Genomic DNA, 18,652 nt, shown 5'->3' with positions numbered 1-18,652 from the left:
GTCATGACATCACACATAACAACCATGGAGGAAGCGCCGCAGCAGATGAAAAGAAAATTTGCAAGTTTATCACAAGATTTTTTTTATGTTAAACGCAGACGCTAAGAATACAAGAAAGCTAACGCAACAAGCTATGAAGTTGTTCAAAGAATATTGATATTTTCAATAACATGTTAAAATTCTTGCAAAATACAATTTAAAAATACACAGAAAGAACTCTGAACGCCATTTTTGTTCCTAATACATTATTTACATATGTAATATATACATTAAGGACTTTCACTCAGTCAATACGTTATATATGGACCTGTTAGATTATATTGACACTCGGACTTCGTCCTCGGTCAATATACCGGTAATCTGAACAGGTCCATATATAACGTATTGACCTCCTCAAAAGTCCATAATTGATAAATGTTGACTTTTACACTCCAAGATTATTATCATGGTTTCAATTTTCTTAAGGTTTGAATAACTAATAATGAGCTTTATCATTTTTGTTCATTGAAACTTGAATCTAGTGGTACTATAGCTGTTTGTTTCCCTCTCCTCTTTGTTTTTAATTGGATGTTAACCATTTTTTTCTGAAAATGTTTATTTGTGTTTCCGAGTATTATTACATATCTTAATCTAAGATCTTAAAAAGTTAGTTGAAAAATTTCCGTGGGTGCAGATAGAGTTTATCATTTTCTCACATGTTTGAGATATAAGTCCCCGATCTCTGGCAATCAAGAGTAATAGTACATGTAACAAGCTAAATTTCAACAATTTTTAACATTACCAGACCATGACTCCATTGAATTTTGTATTAGTTATCATGAAGGATTTCCGAAAAATTGTCCAAAATGTAAAATTGTTGTGATTTTTGAAAGTCCCCCCCACCCCACCCCCTTCTGACCTTTGATCACAATTTTCAAAAATCTGGACCACATCAGAGGAAATTACATTTATCTTCAAAATAAGACCAAAATCAGCCGTGACGTATGTTGGTCCATTAAATTGTTTAATTTACCGTTCTTGTCACCGTACTATTAATAAGAGAGGCGAAAGATACCAAAGGGACATTTAAAAAACTCATAAGTCGAAAATAAAATGACAATGCAATGGCAAAATAAGACAAACAACAGTATACAAAACACATCATATAAAACTAAAGACTGAGTAACAAGAACCCCATCAAAAACCGGGGATGATAGCAGGTGCTTCGGAAGGGTAAGCAGATCCTGCTCCACATATGGCACCCGTCGTGTTGCTCATGTAAGTACAAATTCGGTATATCAAATTCGAGGAAAAAAGGACGGTTTGGACCAACTTGAAAAACTGGGGCCAAAAATCAAAAATCTAAATATATGCTTAGATTCAGCTATCAAAGAACCATAAGAATTCAATTTTTGTTAAAATCAAACTAAGTTTGATTTTGGATACTTTGGACCTGTAGATTGTCCTTGTAAAACTTGGCATATATCAAGCTGTGTTGAATATTGAATGATATATTTTTTTAAACAATTTACTATTGGATTAAAATTTGGCAGTGCTATTTCGCCGGCTCTATGTGTACTGGCCTGAACAATTCAAAACTTTCCAATTGTAATTTGCAGTATATTCAACCAAACAGTTTAACAGTAAGCTCAAACTTTAACGGTAAAAAGCTGAAACACAAAATAAACAATTATCACACATAGGCAAAATGTATAGATTGAATTACAATATATTGTCACGTGGTCGGGTTCTGATTCATGTTTCAGAAAAGTTGGTTACGCTTGATACACGAACTTCAAGCTTTCGAACTTTTCTAGCATGACTCGGAAAGGTTTTCACAATTTTTCCTACTGAAGAGTCCAAAGTACAAATGGTCATTCATTTATACATCATTATTATGTAAAAGGACGAAACTCACAAAGAATAACTGACTTCTAAATTTAAATTACATTGTTTAAATTAAATGTTAAATCTAAATGTGTGGTACTAACAGCACTGCTCTATTTTTATTTCATGATGTAAAAACTGCATGCTCCTATTTTCAGCAATATTTTCCTTCAAGGTTCATTATTTATATCTTTCCGCACAAAACTGAAATTTTTAAACAAAATCGAATCTGCATTTTTTTTATTTTGCTTTTTACTATTTTCCATTTAAGTTCAGTCAAATACCATAGTCATGGTATTAAATTCTTTTATTATACTTCACGTTAAAATGCCATATTTTGATTGGCTGATACGAGGGTGTTAATTTACTCTATCACATGGCTGAGCAGGTGACAATTTTTTTGAATGTCACCCTCTCGTCCAGACCAATCAAAAATCGATAAGTTAAAGGACAATGAATTGAATTTACATCAAGTTATTAAAGACAATGCTTAAGTTCTACGTTTTGGCTCAGATTCTATTATTTGACTGTCAAAATAAAAAAATAAAACATCTTGCTTCAATTCTGTTAATTTTTCTAATACCAATAACGTTGTTATGTACGTGACGTCAAAGAAAATACTTTTAAATAAAATTCATCTGTAAAAGACAATAATGATAGAACATTCAGTATAATAAATTAAATAACACATAGCTGAGAGGGTGATAGAGCAGATTGGTACCCCTCGAAAAAACATTGTCAACCTTGGCTTCGCCGCGGTTGACAATGTTTTCTCAGGGTAACAATCTGCTCTATCACCCTCTCAGCTATGTGTTATTTATATATTATATGTTTCATTTGTTTTCTCTCCTAGAAATCAATAATCACGAACAAATAAATTGAATTTACCATTTCATTAGAATTACTGTTATATTATTTAAAAAAAAATATATTTTATTTAATTTCAAGCAGGCCTTGGGAATCTAGACAGAAAGAATTTCAAGACAAACAATAAAAGTATAGTTTCGACACCTATTAGCTCACCTAGGGTGAGCCCAAAAGGGTCATGTTGCCACAATACTTTTGATTACTCGTCTGAAAAATTTTCACATTTTAATCTTCTGCAAAATCTTTCTTGCCAACTAAAACCAAAATTTTCATATTTGTAGGTACTTCACAATATTATTTTTAATGTGGATCTTAAATTGATAATAGTTGCAAGGGTCAAAATGTATTCTGATTAAAAGAAATTGCAAATATCTTGGAATTTCTTTGCATTTTTATTTAAAATATTGTAAAAATGATCCATATATATAATATCCTTAAACCAATTTTGAGGTTTTGTTGCCAATCAAAATTCAAGGAGGCCACCACCACTGAACACAAATTAACTTATGAGCTTTCTCAAAGTTCAGCACTACTTTATTTAAGGAAAGGGTTTCTGTGGGTGAAAATATACAAGAGACGCATCAGTATACATTGTATATCCCAGATCAAGCATACATTGTATGGGCCTTAGAAAATAGTTTTATTTCCATAATTTTCTTCGGATAGAGAACATTTAATGTTCCTAAATAACAATCCTGAGCTTATCTGTTATAAGATGACACGGCAGCTTACTCTAGGGAAGTTTTTTGGCAGAAAAACAGAAAGCTAATTTTATATCATTTTATGTCTGTAAATGGCAGTATAGAAATTTCATAAGCAAGTACAAAATTTCTGACAAGTATTATAGGATGGTCACTTGCAAAAAGGGCAAGTTGTTTAAAAACAAACTTATGTCGAACCCTGCACAACGCCAATTTTGAGCTGTTGCTTCTTATCTGAAAAGGCAAGAGGACCGTCGCCGTTGAACACAGTTTAACATAGAACTCTACGTGAAAGACAAAGAAATAGCTCAAAAACATCTGGAGGGGGCACAACCAATACATGAACTCGCTGATGATAACACAACACAAATTTAACAATTACTATCCACACTGATCTGTGTCCAAACTTGTAAAAGTTAAAAAAAAAAAAAAAAAAGTTTTAACCTTTTAAAAGTTATGAAAAAATATAAAAATTAAGATAGCTCCTAACGTAAATTTACATTCTTTCATAATGAATGAGCTCTGGTCTAACGAATGACGAAAAACAAAATCGTGTTTTTGCTATAAATTAGAATTATTATTATTATTGATATCTATAGATTTACTGCATTTTGACGGTTTTAAACAAAATCTCGACTCTCGTAGATACTGCCTCTCTTAAAGGTTTTGTCTCATTTAAAAGTACTGCACGCTATACCTTAGTGCGCAGTATTATTGAGATTGAAAGACACATTTGTTGATCTCTGAATTGTGAAGCTAGGCTTTTAATAACACAACTATTTTTCACAGAATTTGATGTGATTTCAAAGAATTTGATGTGAAATTGTATTTAAATGCATTTACGATCCGAAATACCTGATCTTTCACGATCTATCGCAAATCTTGACCACCGTTAATTATTATTCTATGATCATCTTCTCGATCAACAGGATAGCCGTGATTATACTTGCAGGTGATTATTCTTCACTGTAAGTCAATGTACTCCATGAGTGTAAAATTTCATATCATTTAATAAAAAAACGTTGACGGTCTCAAATTTAAGCAACAAGGCAAAGTGGCGAAATAACTTGGCGACGCACAGTGTACGTATCATTAACAATTACAACAGATGGTACACGTCAAGTGTGTAACGATGGATCATATCAATGAAGTCAACTCCCAAATTTTGAGCAACAAATTATAAGGAATGCATGCAGTAGAAAACAGACAAAATTGAAAATTGATGAGCAGTATTTACAAAAGTGTGACAACAAAACTGCATATTGGCACTAATATTTTTTTGATTTTTGACGCATTATATATATTATATCTAGAAAAATTTAATTAATGGTAAAGCTTCCCATACCGAAAATTGTACATACGCTGGGAAATCTTAAAATGCAGTACACATATTATCGAAAAAGGCGGAAAGAGGTTTCCATTCTCTATCAACCTATAGGAAAAAGGGCCATCAAAACCGAACTAAAATTATAATAAACTGCTTCGCTGGGCGCAGCTAGATACGCCCGCAGAGGTCCAACCCTGAACTGTTGGGGCAAAAATGGACACAATATTCAAGCTTGAGTTAGGTCTGAATTTAGATTGTAATTAAATATTTGACATATTATAGGTTTCTGAATAAATGTAGTCAAAGAATTTGAAATTGGTTATATGAATTGAATTTATACTAGTATTCAATTAAAGATTTCTTGCTGTTGTGCAATACTTTGTAAATCTGTTGTCAGACTATAAACAAATAAAGTTCAATTAATTCTCAATGTCATATTAGAAATTTATGAAAATATAAAGGGAGCTTACATCAATAGATATAAACAATTCACCAAAGTTTCATGAGAATTGGTGACAGCATTTTTTAGTTATTGTCCGAAAACTGGAAAATCACCCCTTTTTTAAATGAATAAAACTCCATAACTCAGAAATGTAAAATGTAAAATTTATAAAATTCTAAAGGGAGCTTACACATCAATACATACATACAAACAATTCACTAAAGTTTCATAAGAATTGCTGAAAGCATTTTTGAGTTTTTGTCCGAAAACTGGAAAATCCCCCCTTTTTTTATGAATAAAACCCTGCAACTCGGAAACATAAAATCTAAAGTTTATAAAAATCAAAAGGGAGAACATGTCAATAGATATAAACAATTCACCACAATTTCTTGCAAGTTGGTGAAAGCATTCTTGACTTATTGTCCGAAAACTGGAAAATCCATCTTTTTTTAATGAATAAAACCCTATAACTCGGAAACGTAAAATCTAAATTTTATAAAAAACGAAAGGGAGCTCACGTCAATAGATATAAACAATTCACCAAAGTTTTATGCAAATTGGTTAAAGCATTTTTGAGTTAATGTCCGACATGTTGACGACGGACAGACGGACAACGGTATACCATAATACGTCCCGTAAACGGGCGTATAAAAAAATGCACATGTCCATGTACATCTCACTAGTTCACGAATCGTATATTTTCTTTTGTTTTTACATATGTATACTTTCTGAGCTACACACATTATAATACAATTGAATAAGGTCAAGAAAATATGACCTATCACGTATTCTTATTGAGGAACATACCTCACTTAAAACGTAACCTAGTCACTGGAGCGTGAAATTGAGATAACTGATATATCACGTGTCAGACGGACAATTTCACTTCCAGGTGCGGATCCAGGGTTTTGAAATAATGGGGGGGGGGGGGGGGGGTCTGCAAGACCATGCAAGGAGTGGAACTTGTATATATGTAGCTCCATAAAGAGGGCGGATCACATGTAACCCCCCCCCCCCCCCCTAAATCCACCTCTGACTTCGTTACCAATTATTGTACCAAATAGTGTTGAACTGCACTGTATAGTTACTGATGAACAAACCTCCTTCTGCAATCATGTGTCAGAATTATCAATGATATGGTCATAATTATCATTTAACTATTTACAAAACTTTGAATTTTTCGAAATGCTAAGGATTTTCAACCCCAGGGATAGATTACCTTAGCTGTATTTGGCAAACTCACTCGGAATTTTGTGTCGTCAGTGCTCTTCAATTTCGTGCTTTATTTGACCTTGTTAACCTTTTTGATTCGAGTGTCACTGGTGAGTCCATAGCAAACGAAATGCGCGTCTTGTGTACAAAATGTTCAGCCAGGTATCTATGACGATTTTACAGATATACGCGACTCCTCCAAACCAATCCACATACCAAATAAATAGTCATGTATAATAACTGAGGGACAGAACTCATTCTGAGAGCTTAAACTTTACCACTGAATTGTAAAATTGAAATAGAGGAAATAATACCGTTATAATAGCTATATGGCGTGTGTATTTGAAAATTGTTAATACCGCCGTCACGGTCAGAAATTTAATAACCAGCATGTTATGCCTTTCACGACTTTCGTTGTAAGTGAGACAAAACAAATATGGTTTTTCAATAGAACAGACATCCCGATAAACCTTGCAGAAGACTACATCTCTAACCATTTATTTTTTGTTGCTAAATTATTCACATTAAGTTTATTCCTTACTTGTATAAAAGTGTCAATTATATGCATAGAAGTAAATTGAAACAAGTCGTACCCAGACATATAGTATCATTTTATTTTTGAATTTACACAGGTTTATGTTTTTCATACAGTATAATAGATTTGTGATGCTTAGATAGCATTACTATATAGTATCTAAAAAAGTTCATTGCCATATAAATAATGAAAAAATGACTACAAAAAAGAAATATTCACTCTGAAAAAGCGTCGGCTGTTAATTCTAAATTGTCAGCTGCTTTATCCTCAACAACCTTTCTGATGTCTTCCTCTCCTAACTTTTCCAACGCTGTTTTAAGTTCCTTAAGTTTATCTTTGTCTTTGGAATTTAATCTTATGCGTTTCCAATACAACAAACATTTCTGTGTTGTTTCAATCATCACTTTGTCATTTGCATCAGTTAATCCGGTTTCTGGACATTGTTCATTAATCAGATTTACAATAGATGTGTTCGGTATGTTTAAATACATGGCCAGCATTAATCCTTTAAGTTGTTTGACACCTACGACTCTCGCTAATACAGCCAGACTTCCATCTTTCAATACAGCATTTTCCTTGCTCTTTCCAGTTGTAGTGCCCGCTATAAAGGAAAACATACTGAACTATTTAATTACAACACATTACCAGTAAGCTTAATCACGATAAATAAATCCCCCAAGAAATTGCATATGTATATATCATTGTTGTACAATTACTTGATTTAACAGATTTTTACTTTATACTCTTTCAAACAAGCAGACAAAGATGTAATGCATCCTCAAAAAATCTCATGAAAATGTAAGGTCTTCTGGATATTCAATTACGCGAGGCCTTCGGTTACTTCAGACCTCGAGTGTATACAGGTGTGGATCCATAAATGTGAAATAAAAAAAATGTTTACATTGGCATAGCTCAAGAGATATAAAAAACATATAATACGTCATAAAGTCACAACCTTATCCCCAATCTTACCCTAAACAATAAACACATTGTCTTTGTAGTGCATTAACAAATTTATAAATATAATGATTAAACTGTACATTACCGTCAATATTATCCAGTTTAAATGAGACTCCCATGCTTATACAAATGACTAAAATATCTTTAAAGGAACGTGTTTTGCATATCGATACTCTCATACCTTTCTTTAACCGTGTCTTTTCCGTCATTTTTCACAAACTAAGACAACCAGGACGACAGAGAAATCTAATCAGTCGGCAAAAAATCAATTGTCAATGATTTTCAATTCGCCTGATCACACGACTTTTTTAAATGTCTGAACAAATACAGCGATATTTCTTTAAATAACTCAATATTTTCAACGGTACAATGAGTAATTTCCTTAAAAATGTATCCTTGAAGTATCATTACTGGACACTATATATAATATGGAAGTCACATATTAAACTTTGATGAAATCTTCCAAAATTGCCATCTTGACTGAGTATTTATAATTTGTTTTCATGTTTGGAAATACGATATAATGCCCCAACAACCTAATAGTACACACAATTCGTAAGGGTTCCGCGGAACCCAGTGTCTCGCCTACTTTTGCTGTTGTCTATGTTTTCAGTGTGATAGGGGAATGTACATAATAGATTTACAGTTAATGAAATAAAACGTTTGAAATGTATGAAAAAAGTTATGCTTGTAAAAAGTGATAACAGTATGCAATCAAATCTATAGATTTATAAAAGAGTTGAAATATAAATTTATTGAATGAACAAATGATAAAGAAGACAATGTTTACATTGCTTGATGATTTATCCCTTAATTCATCAATAAAAATGCATGTAAACAGAAGATGCAATTATAAAATTATAAAAATAATGAACTGGATTTTTTTTTTTTACAAAATCTACTTCTGGATATTATCTTATAATCATAAACAAGCTTCTGTCCAAGTTTGTTAAACATCCAAGATAGTTTAAGAAAGTTATTAAAATTTCAAAAACTTTAACCACAGAGTGAATATTTGTGGACGCTGCCGCCGACGACGACGGAATGTAGGATCGCTATGTCTCGCTTTTGCGACAAAAGTCGCAGGCTCAACAAAAATGGGGAAAAAATTATTAAAAATTTTCCTCTAGATACTATCTTTTGATTGTAAGAAGCTTCTGTCCAAGTTTGGTAAAAATCCAGGATAGTTTAAGAAAGTTATTAAAATTTTAAAAACTTTAACCACAGAGTGAATGTAATGTTAACTGGCAGAAAAACTAAGTCCATTTATAAATAAAATACGGATAAACTGGATTTTTTTTTACAAAATTTACTTCTGGATACTATCTTATGATCATAAACAAGCTTCTGTCCAAGTTTGGTAGAAATCCAGCATAGTTTAAGAAAGATATTAAAATTTCAAAAACTTTAACCACAGAGTGAATATTTGTGGACGCCGCCGACGACGACGGAATGTAGGATCGCTATGTCTCGCTTTTGCGACAAAAGTCGCAGGCTCGACAAAAATGTGAAAAAAAATTAAGCTGAGATACGGTATATTTTAGTAAAGTTAATAAGACTTTTTTAATGGTCCGGGTTTCAAAGGAATTCGAGGGAATTTGTCTCTGCTAAGGTATATATTAGTTAAACATCCTTGGCTCTACACATTATTTTACGTGATTTCAATATTTGATTTTCATAAATAAATCATATGCATGAATGCAATTAGTAATTCAAAGTCACAAAGAAAACACTGACCGAAATAGAAGAGAAACAAATACATAATCTTGAAATGATGCAAGAACTGAGAAGGAAGTAAATGATCGTTGGAACCTTTATATACATTTAAGGTTGTTCTAGTAACCAAGCTCTAACAAGTCTAGTGGGGTTTTTAGGCATATCAACCTAAAGTGCTATGGTGAAATAAACTGAAATTTCTGTTATAGTATGAAATAAGTTTCTCTTGTTAAAATACTAAAAAAATAATACTGTAACTGTTCCATTTGCAAAACATCTATAATTAATATAGCGTCAAAAAGGGAAGTGCTGCGATCAAGACCCCTTGCCTCGGTCAAAACTGAGGTCAAGCTTCGACTATAAGTTGCGGATACAGGAATTCGATTGAGATGAATTTTTGCTCACATTTGTAATTTAAGTAGAACTAGGCTCTCACTCCTCGAATGAATTCGCACTGATATTATTAACCTTGTACTACAGTGGACCGTTATATTAAAATACTGGGCGCCCTTAAAATAAACGGAAATATTGATTAAGTCTAATATATGATTATGTTTTCGTCTCAAGCACATGATGGATATTTCACTTGTGAACAAAAGAGAACAATTTAAACATTTAATCTAGACCCTGACAAGTTAAAAAATAAATATCATAAAGAGATTTGTTTCAATTGTTTTGTCAACTTGAAACCACGTGTATGGACTCAAGCGAGAAAAATATACAGTAAACAAAATGTCTAAGTAAATCAATACTTGTGATTGTGTGACAGATCTTGATTTTTAAGACTTATTACACTTTTATTTTCGCTGTCATTGTTTACAGAGTATTTTCGAACAATTAAATCAGTAATTTGATATTTTGTTTAAGAACAACTAACCTTCTTCAGTCATATTATATCCCGTTTAGTCAGACCAAGCGATCAGGTGCGTTACTGGCGTGTAAACAACAACTTAGCAACCGCACTCAAGTGTATACCGTATTGACCTCTTAGTAAAGTTACATAGTTAAATACGCGGATATTTAAACATGTCTGGACTACTCGACGTTGTAAACTAGATGTTCACCAGACTCATTTTAACTTATGCTATGTTTATAGATATACCTTATTTTGCATACTATGCTTTTATCTTTTATATGACATCTACGGTATCTTACCATGCACTGTGTGTTCAAAATTGTGTTGTTGTCATGACTTTTGTATGTGTGTCTATATTTTGTTATTCAGTCGATTTGAAAAGCTCACTAGAGCTTTTGTTTATGTAGTTTATTGAATATCGACTTTAAATAAAACTTGGAATTGGATTGAATTGAATTAAATTAACTCATTAAGGTAGCCTGGGCGTCCTGGCTCAACTTGTCAGCCTTACGACGCGAAGCTAGATTGGGCCGGGATGCCAGGTTATCATTAAGGTAGCTGGGGTCACAGTGGGGTGTCTAAATGTTCGACGATGGATTTTTCTTAAACTTCTATAAAGGACTACTGGGTCAATGTTCTTTCAACTTTCAATGTAAAAACTAGTGGTCACAGACCTCGTTTTTTTCGGTAAAATCAATTGAAATTAACGAACAGTTATTTTATATATGGGTTATATAGGGGAAACTTGATTTTACCTTATTGAGGAAACATTAAACGATAGAATTGATTAAAATTCAATGAGAGAATTGGTTTTCATAAAAACTTCCAAAATATAAAATAAAAATAGGGGTCACAGGCCTTATTTTCTTTTAAAAAAAACAAAAAAACACACTGTCCTATAATTATCTGCATATGATTTTAGAAGGACTTTTCTGAAAATTTTAATTCCACTTAACAACACTTAATTTTTTGATAGTTTAATCAATTTAAAGTTCTAGACGTTTTTGTTTTATAATGAATGATAATTGGAAAAATATTTTTAAACCAGAAAACATTATTAAAGAGCTAAGTAATTTATTACAATGATTTTTTATAATTAGAGAGACACAAATAACTTTGACAATCATATATAAATATGAATTTAATCAACTTATTTGCGTGAACCCCCCTGAGTTTTGGTAGCTTCTATGGGCCATTCAGATATCCCCGGAATTAAGATTCTCGGAACGTCTCTAAAATTTTCGATCATTTATACAGATAGTTTTCTTTGTTTTTGAAAAGGTCCCTCTATGTATAGGCTACCACGTGACATTGTATATTTCTACAATCAAAGTTTGTTGTAGATCGGAAAGTAAAAAAGTAGACTACATTGCAGTAAAAAAAATCATTTATTATATATTCCAACGTATTTGCCTTTTGAAAGAACATATGCGTTTTGATGTGAATGTTTATTAATTATATCAAGCAATGATTTGTATAGTGTCACTATACAAATCCTTGTATCAAGTATAATAATATAGTAACTTATATAATTTATGTTTTGAGACGGTCCCTGTACATGTTTTGTATGCAGTATTTAATACAACGTGTTATTCTGCATTCTGAGAAAAAAACCTGGGAATAGTAAACTGACAATATAATTATTATGTCCCAGAATAAACTGATTATTTCTTAACCCGAATAATTCAGTCGTTTATTCCACTGCTCTACGATGGTTACATCTCGCGAGTGGGAGAGTCGATCACGGGGAGGGACTGAATTATTCGGGTTAATTATTTCTGAACGTTTATCCCGTGATAATTTGTAGAGGCAATTATACACAACATGTGATCAAATGTCGGAAAGAAAAGAGAATTCATAAAACGATATTTCTGTTCACAAGGATTGTTGCATCTCACACAAAAACGATTAATATTTTACAATAATCATTTTTATTAATAATTACTGCGTTAATTATTTCATATCGTTTTAGTATGATTTTGTAAGTCTTTGCTGATTGTATTTTGTATAGCATTCATAAAATGGAAAGTTAAGAGATTGATTTGATAACAAAATGTCCATCAGTAAATACTTGACGATTGTGTTTATTGATAGTATATTTTAAATTTTCGGAAAAGATTTATTTACAGAAATGTGTGTAAACGATGCCGCTGCTGGTCGACTATCAGCCCCGAAGGTATCATCAGCTCAGTAGTCAGTACTGACATGATTTATAACAAACCTTTCTAAATTTGTCCGTTTATAAATTTTGAAATTATAAAGAAACTAAGGTTTCAACTCCTTCAGGCAAAGTTAAAATTGACCTTAGATGGATTTGGCTAATTTTCTTAGGTCAATTTGGGTATATAGCTCTTCAATTGTTTCGGTTTTTATACATCCTTGGCTTTCACATATTCAGCTTCGAGCGTTCCTGATGAAGGTAAATCCAGAAAAGCGTTTCGGACGCATGCATTTTATAACGTGTTGTTTTCATTTTTTTACAGCACTGGGGCGATATCGCTGCTGGAGGACTATCAGTCCCCGAGGGTATCACCAGCTCAGTAGTCATGCAGTACTTCTTCGGTACTGCATGATTTATAACAAGCCTTTCTAAAATTGTCCCTTTATACATTTTGAAATTATAAAGAAACTAAGGTTTCAACTCCCTCAGGCAAAGTTGACCTTACATGGATTTCAATTGTTTCGGTTTTTAAACATCCTTGGCTTTTAAATATTCGGCTTTGAGCTTTCCTGGTGAATTTAAATCCAGAAAAGCGCTTCGGACGCATGAAATTTATAACCTGTTGTTTTTGTTTTAATAGTTCAACTTTATAGCATCTAAATATTTGCAATATGGTGCGATTTTGTATATCCGATTTGACAACAATATCGGTTTTGTTCGGATTAAATGACAACGACAAACCACTTGAGGTAGGTAGTTTGAAATTTCTTTTGTTTTTTGAGTAACTGTCCTATTATAAACTTTGAAATTCTAAAAACTAAGGATTTTCTACCCCAGGTACGAATCACTTAGCTGTATTTGGCAAAACCTTTCGGAATTTTGGGCCCTCAATGCTCTTCAACTTAGTACTTTATTTGGTCTTTTGAACTTTTTTTATTCGAGCGTCACTGATGAGTATTTGGTAGACGAAACGCGGGTCTGGCGTGCAAAATTTTAATCCTGGTATCTGTTAACCATGTTTAACCCCACCGCATGTTTGTGTTCGTCCCAAGTCAGGAACCTCTATACTAGCATTGGTTAGTCTTGTGTGTTTTTAGTTAATTTGTAGGCTTCGGAGTTCAGTGAGGCGTCCATTCGCTGAACTAGTATACATTATTGTTTAGGGGCCAACTGAAGCACGCGTAAGGGTTTTCTCGTTTCGTTGAAGACATATTTGTGGCCTTGGGCCGTGTTCTACTCTTTGGTCGGTTGTTGTCTCTTTGACAAATTCACCGTTTCCATTCACTATTCTGTCTATATATATCAACATATTTTTTAATAAAATGCTCCGCTGGAGGCAGCTTGATACGACCGCAAAGGTCGAACCCTGAACAGTTGGGGCAAGTATGGACACTACATTCAAGCTTGATACAGCTCTCGATTTTTGATTGTGATTACATATTTGACATAGCATAGGTTTCTGACACAGAATGAATGTGGTCAAAGAACTAAAAAAAATTGAAATTGGACTTTAACCTATCTGGCCTGGCCCAATTTCCAAAATCTAAATACACATATCAAAGAATCCCAAGAATTCATTTTTTTTAATTCAAACAAAGTTTTAATTTTGGACCCTTTGGACATCAATGTGGACCAATTTGATAAAGGGGCCCAAAATCCCAAATCTAAATACACTGTCAGATTCAGCAAATCAAAGAACCCTATATAAACCAGGTTTGTTGATATCAAACAAAGTTAAATTTTGGAACCCGATTTAGACCAACTGAAAACTTGCCCCAAAATCAACTAGATATGGACAATGCCCCCCCCCCCTTTTCTGCTCTGCCATATGCATGATTATAGTTCCACATATTTTATATTTGACAAACAGTGATGTTGGCATACAACTTGAAATTGTTACGCTGTCTGTAAGACACAAATGATGCCCCCGCCTGACCATAGGAAATTATAAATTTAACACTATGTATGATGATCTATGTTTTATTATTATGCTAAAGGCTACACTTGCAGGACTGAATGTCTAGCCAAAAGGTTTCAACTTTCAAGAATACTGTCGGCTACACCTCCATTATGTGTTTGAACATCCTACAAAATATTAAAGTTGTACCCCCCAAAAAGCCGGACAAACCATGATCTCTTTATGCAACTAGTACCAAAAAAATGACTAAGTCCAACTACCTGTCATTTTCAGAATATTTAAAAGAAATCAAAATCCTGTGACCATGCACACCTCCATTATGTGTATGAACATCCTACAAAATATTAAAGTTGTACCTCCAAAACTGTAGGAGGAGATAGCCGGACAAACAATGTATCCTAATACGGACGGACGGACAGGGGTAAATTAATATGCCCCTCGATATTTTGTCGCGGGGGCATAAAAATCTAAATACATGCTTAGATTCAGTCTATCAAAGAACCCCTTGAATTCTTTTTTTTCATAAAATCAAAATAAGTTTAATTTTGGACTATGTGAACCAATTTGAAAACCGGTCCCAAAATCAAAAATTTTAAATACACAGTTAGATTCAGCATGACAAAGAACCCAAAGAATTCATTTTTTTTTAAATCAAACAAATTACAATTTTGGACCCTTTGGTCCTTAATGTGGACCAATTTGAAAGGAGGCCCCAACATTAAAATCTAAATACATGGTTAGATTCGGCATTTCAAAGAACACCAATAATTCAATATTTGATGAAATCAAACAAAGTTTAATTTTGGACCCTTGTACCAATTCAAATACGGAGCCCAAAATCTTAAATCTAAATATACGGTTAGATACAGCATATCGAAGAACCACATGAATTCAAGACTTTGAATTAAACCACATTAAAATTGGTCAAGAAATAAGCAATTTATACAAAGTAATTAGAAAAGTATCGTAAATAAAATGCTCCGCAGGGCGCAGCTTGATACGACCGCAGAGGTCGAACCCTGAACAGTTGGGCCAAGTATGGACACAACATTCAAGCTTGATACAGCTTTGCATTTGGATTGTGATTAAATATTTGACACATCATAGGTTTCTGACACAGAATGAATGTGGTCTAAGAACTTAAAAATTTTAAATTGGACATTCACCTATTATGGTCCAATATCCAAAATCTAAATACATGGTTAGATTCAGCATATCAAAGAACCCCAAGAATTCAATTTTTGATGAAATCAAACAAAGTTTAATTTTGGACCCTTTTGACCTCAATGTGGACAAAGTTGATAACGGGGCCCAAAAATCAAAAATCTAAATACATGGTTAGATTCAGCATATCAAACAACCCCATATATTCAATTTTTGTTGAAATCAAACAAAGATTAATTTTGGACCCCGATTTGGACCAACTTGAAAACTGGGCCCATAATCAAAAATCTAAATACATGTTTAGATTCAGCATATCAAAGAACCCTAAGAATTCAATTTTTGTTAAAATCAAACTAAGTTTAATTTTGGACCCTTTGGACCTTAATGTAGACCAATTTGAAAATGGAACCAAAAATTAAGAATCTAAATACACGGTTAGATTCGGCATATCAAAGAACCCCAATAATTCAATTTTTGATGAAATCAAACAAAGTTTAATTTTGGACTCTTTGGACCTCAATGATGACCAATTTAAAAACGGGGCCCAAAATCCAAAAACTAAATACACGGTTAGATTCAGCATATTATAGAACCCCAAGAATTCAAGAATAAAACCCCATTGAAATTGGTCAAGAAATAAGCAATTATACGAAGTTCTTTTGCACAATACTGTGCAATGAAATATTTCTTGCTATTGAGCAATACTGTACAATTGACAATTTCTTGCTATTGCGCAATATTGTGCTATTGAATATTTCTTGCTATTGCGCAATACTGTGCAATTGAAAATTTCTTGCTATTGCGCAATACTGTGCAATTGAAGATTTCTTGCTATTGTGCAATACTGTGCAATTGAAAATTTCTTGCTATTGCACAATACTTACTATATAATAATTTACACATCCTGTTTGGTGTGTATCTCCTACCATATTATTATTATTTGCTTTTAAATATAAATCAGAAATAACCAACTTTAAAGGAAAATTCTAAAAGAAAAAAAAAAGGAAGAAAAGAAAAAAAAGGAAAAAAAAAAAATCCCCCCCCCCAAATTTTTTGAACCCCCTTATGATTCATCACCCCCAAACTCAATCCCAGCCTTCCCTTTGTGGTATGGTACCTTGCAGTACAATTTCAGAGAGATCCATACACTTGAACACAAGTTATTGTCTGGAATTTAGAAAAATGTGTTTTTTGGGCCCTTTTTGGCCCCAAATTCCTAAACATTTAGGGCAATTACCCCCAAACTCAAACCCAGCTTTCCCTTTGTGATATGGCACCTTGTAGTACAATTTCAGAAAGATCCATACACTTACACACAAGTTATTGTCCTGAAACTAGAAAAATGCTTATTTTTGGCCCCTTTTTGGCCCCCAATTCCTAAACGTTTCGACAATTACCCCCAAACTCAATTCCAGCTTTCCTTTTGTGATATGGAACCTTGTAGTACAATTTCAGAAAGATCCATACACTTACACACAAGTTATTGTCATGAAACTAGAAAAATGCTTGTTTTTTGCCCCTTTTTTGGCCCCTAATTCCTAAAATGTTGAGGCAATTACCCCCAAAATCAAGCCCAGCATTCCTTTTGTGATATGGAACCTTGTGGTACAATGTCAGAGAGATCCATACACTAACACACAAGTTATGTCTGGAAGTTACATAAATGCTTATTTTTGGCCCCTTTTTGGCCCCTAATTCCTTTACTGTTAGAACCATAACCCCCAAAATCAATCCCAACCTTCCTTTTGTGGTATTGAACCTTGTGGTAAAATTTCATAGAGATCCATTCACTTAAACTAAAGTTAGAGTGCGAAAACCAATGTGTCTTCGGACGACGCCGGACGACGCCAGACGACGACGACGACGACGACGACGACGACGCCAACGTCATACCAATATACGACCACAAAAATTTTTTTGCGGTCGTATAAAAATGAAGAAAAAAACCAATTCCAAAATAGTATTCCTCATTAATACAAAGTCTTTAAAACTTACCTTAATTATTTTTTAAAATATCTAATAATGAACAGTAAATTTCAAATTATACCAATACATAATTTTTTTCTCTAAAATAAGATATGATGATATATCTATTTTCAACTATGACTCAACTTAAAATTTCTGTTAATTGTGCAATACTGTATTTACTTCTCTGAATTTAGATTCTGATTAAATATTTAATAATAGCATAGTTTCTGACACAGAATGAATGTGGTATAAGTTCTTAAATTTAAAATTGGACATTTACCAATTATGGTCCAATATCCAAATTCTAAATACATGGTTGGAATCAGCATATCAAAGAACCCCAAGAATTAAATTTTTGAAGAAATCCAACAAATTTAATTTTGGACCTTTTGGACCTCAATGTGATTCAATTTGATAACAGGACCCAAAATCTAAAATCTAAGTTTTCTGCCGGACAATGATGCACAATACATCATCAATCAATCAATAATGCATTTTGCATGCAGTCAGTTTCATTTATATATTAGACAAAGAGAGTGTTAAAGAATTATAAGATAATATCATAATATGACAGGGAAAACGTAATATTTGCAGTAATACATCTCACAAATAAATGTAGCAATTAGATCTATGTTTCAAACATGTGTGATGCTTTACTACTATAGATATTGACTTTTTTTATAAATTTTTATTTATTGATAGAATATTAAATTTCTTGTCTCTAAATTTGTTTTCTTGTCGCTAAATAGTGTTCTTGTCGCTTCTTGTCGCTAAATTATCCTTCTTGTCGCTTCTTGACGCTTCTTGTCGCTAATTAGTGAGACCGCAGGGATACTTTCGATACATTCGGGCTTTTGCGTCTTTAATAAACATTGTAAAATCGTAGTAAGTGTCGAAAAATGTTCATTCATGAAATATTTTAAACACGGCATTTATTTTCTCTTCAACCGGAGGACGGG

At 32.9% G+C, this 18,652-nt stretch overlaps 2 protein-coding genes across 9 annotated transcripts in view; one reads left to right on the top strand and one right to left on the bottom strand.

Moving 5' to 3' along the window:
- The window catches only part of LOC127702978 (nuclear transcription factor Y subunit beta-like), a 298,592-nt gene that overhangs the window by 107,225 nt on the left and 172,715 nt on the right, over positions 1–18,652 (top strand). The gene's annotated exons all lie outside the window — the stretch shown is intronic.
- LOC127703078 (uncharacterized) lies at positions 7,012–10,622 on the bottom strand. 3 transcript variants are annotated; one of them, XM_052207493.1, is made up of 2 exons: positions 10,504–10,622; positions 7,012–7,551 (listed from the first exon to the last, which is right to left on the bottom strand). In XM_052207493.1, the coding sequence occupies exons 1-2, from the start codon at positions 10,514–10,516 to the stop codon at positions 7,166–7,168; spliced, it is 399 nt and encodes a 132-aa protein (XP_052063453.1). In that variant the 5' UTR covers positions 10,517–10,622; the 3' UTR covers positions 7,012–7,165. The 3 variants fall into 3 exon arrangements, with proteins under 3 accessions (XP_052063453.1, XP_052063435.1, XP_052063443.1); XM_052207475.1 differs by lacking the exon at positions 10,504–10,622 and adding an exon at positions 7,996–8,254; XM_052207483.1 differs by lacking the exon at positions 10,504–10,622 and adding an exon at positions 8,092–8,244.

Source organism: Mytilus californianus, unplaced genomic scaffold (genome assembly GCF_021869535.1).
Source record: "Mytilus californianus isolate M0D057914Y unplaced genomic scaffold, xbMytCali1.0.p SCAF_1, whole genome shotgun sequence".
Classification (NCBI taxonomy): Eukaryota; Metazoa; Mollusca; class Bivalvia; order Mytilida; family Mytilidae; genus Mytilus; species Mytilus californianus.
This window is presented reverse-complemented; position numbering and strand designations above follow the sequence as displayed.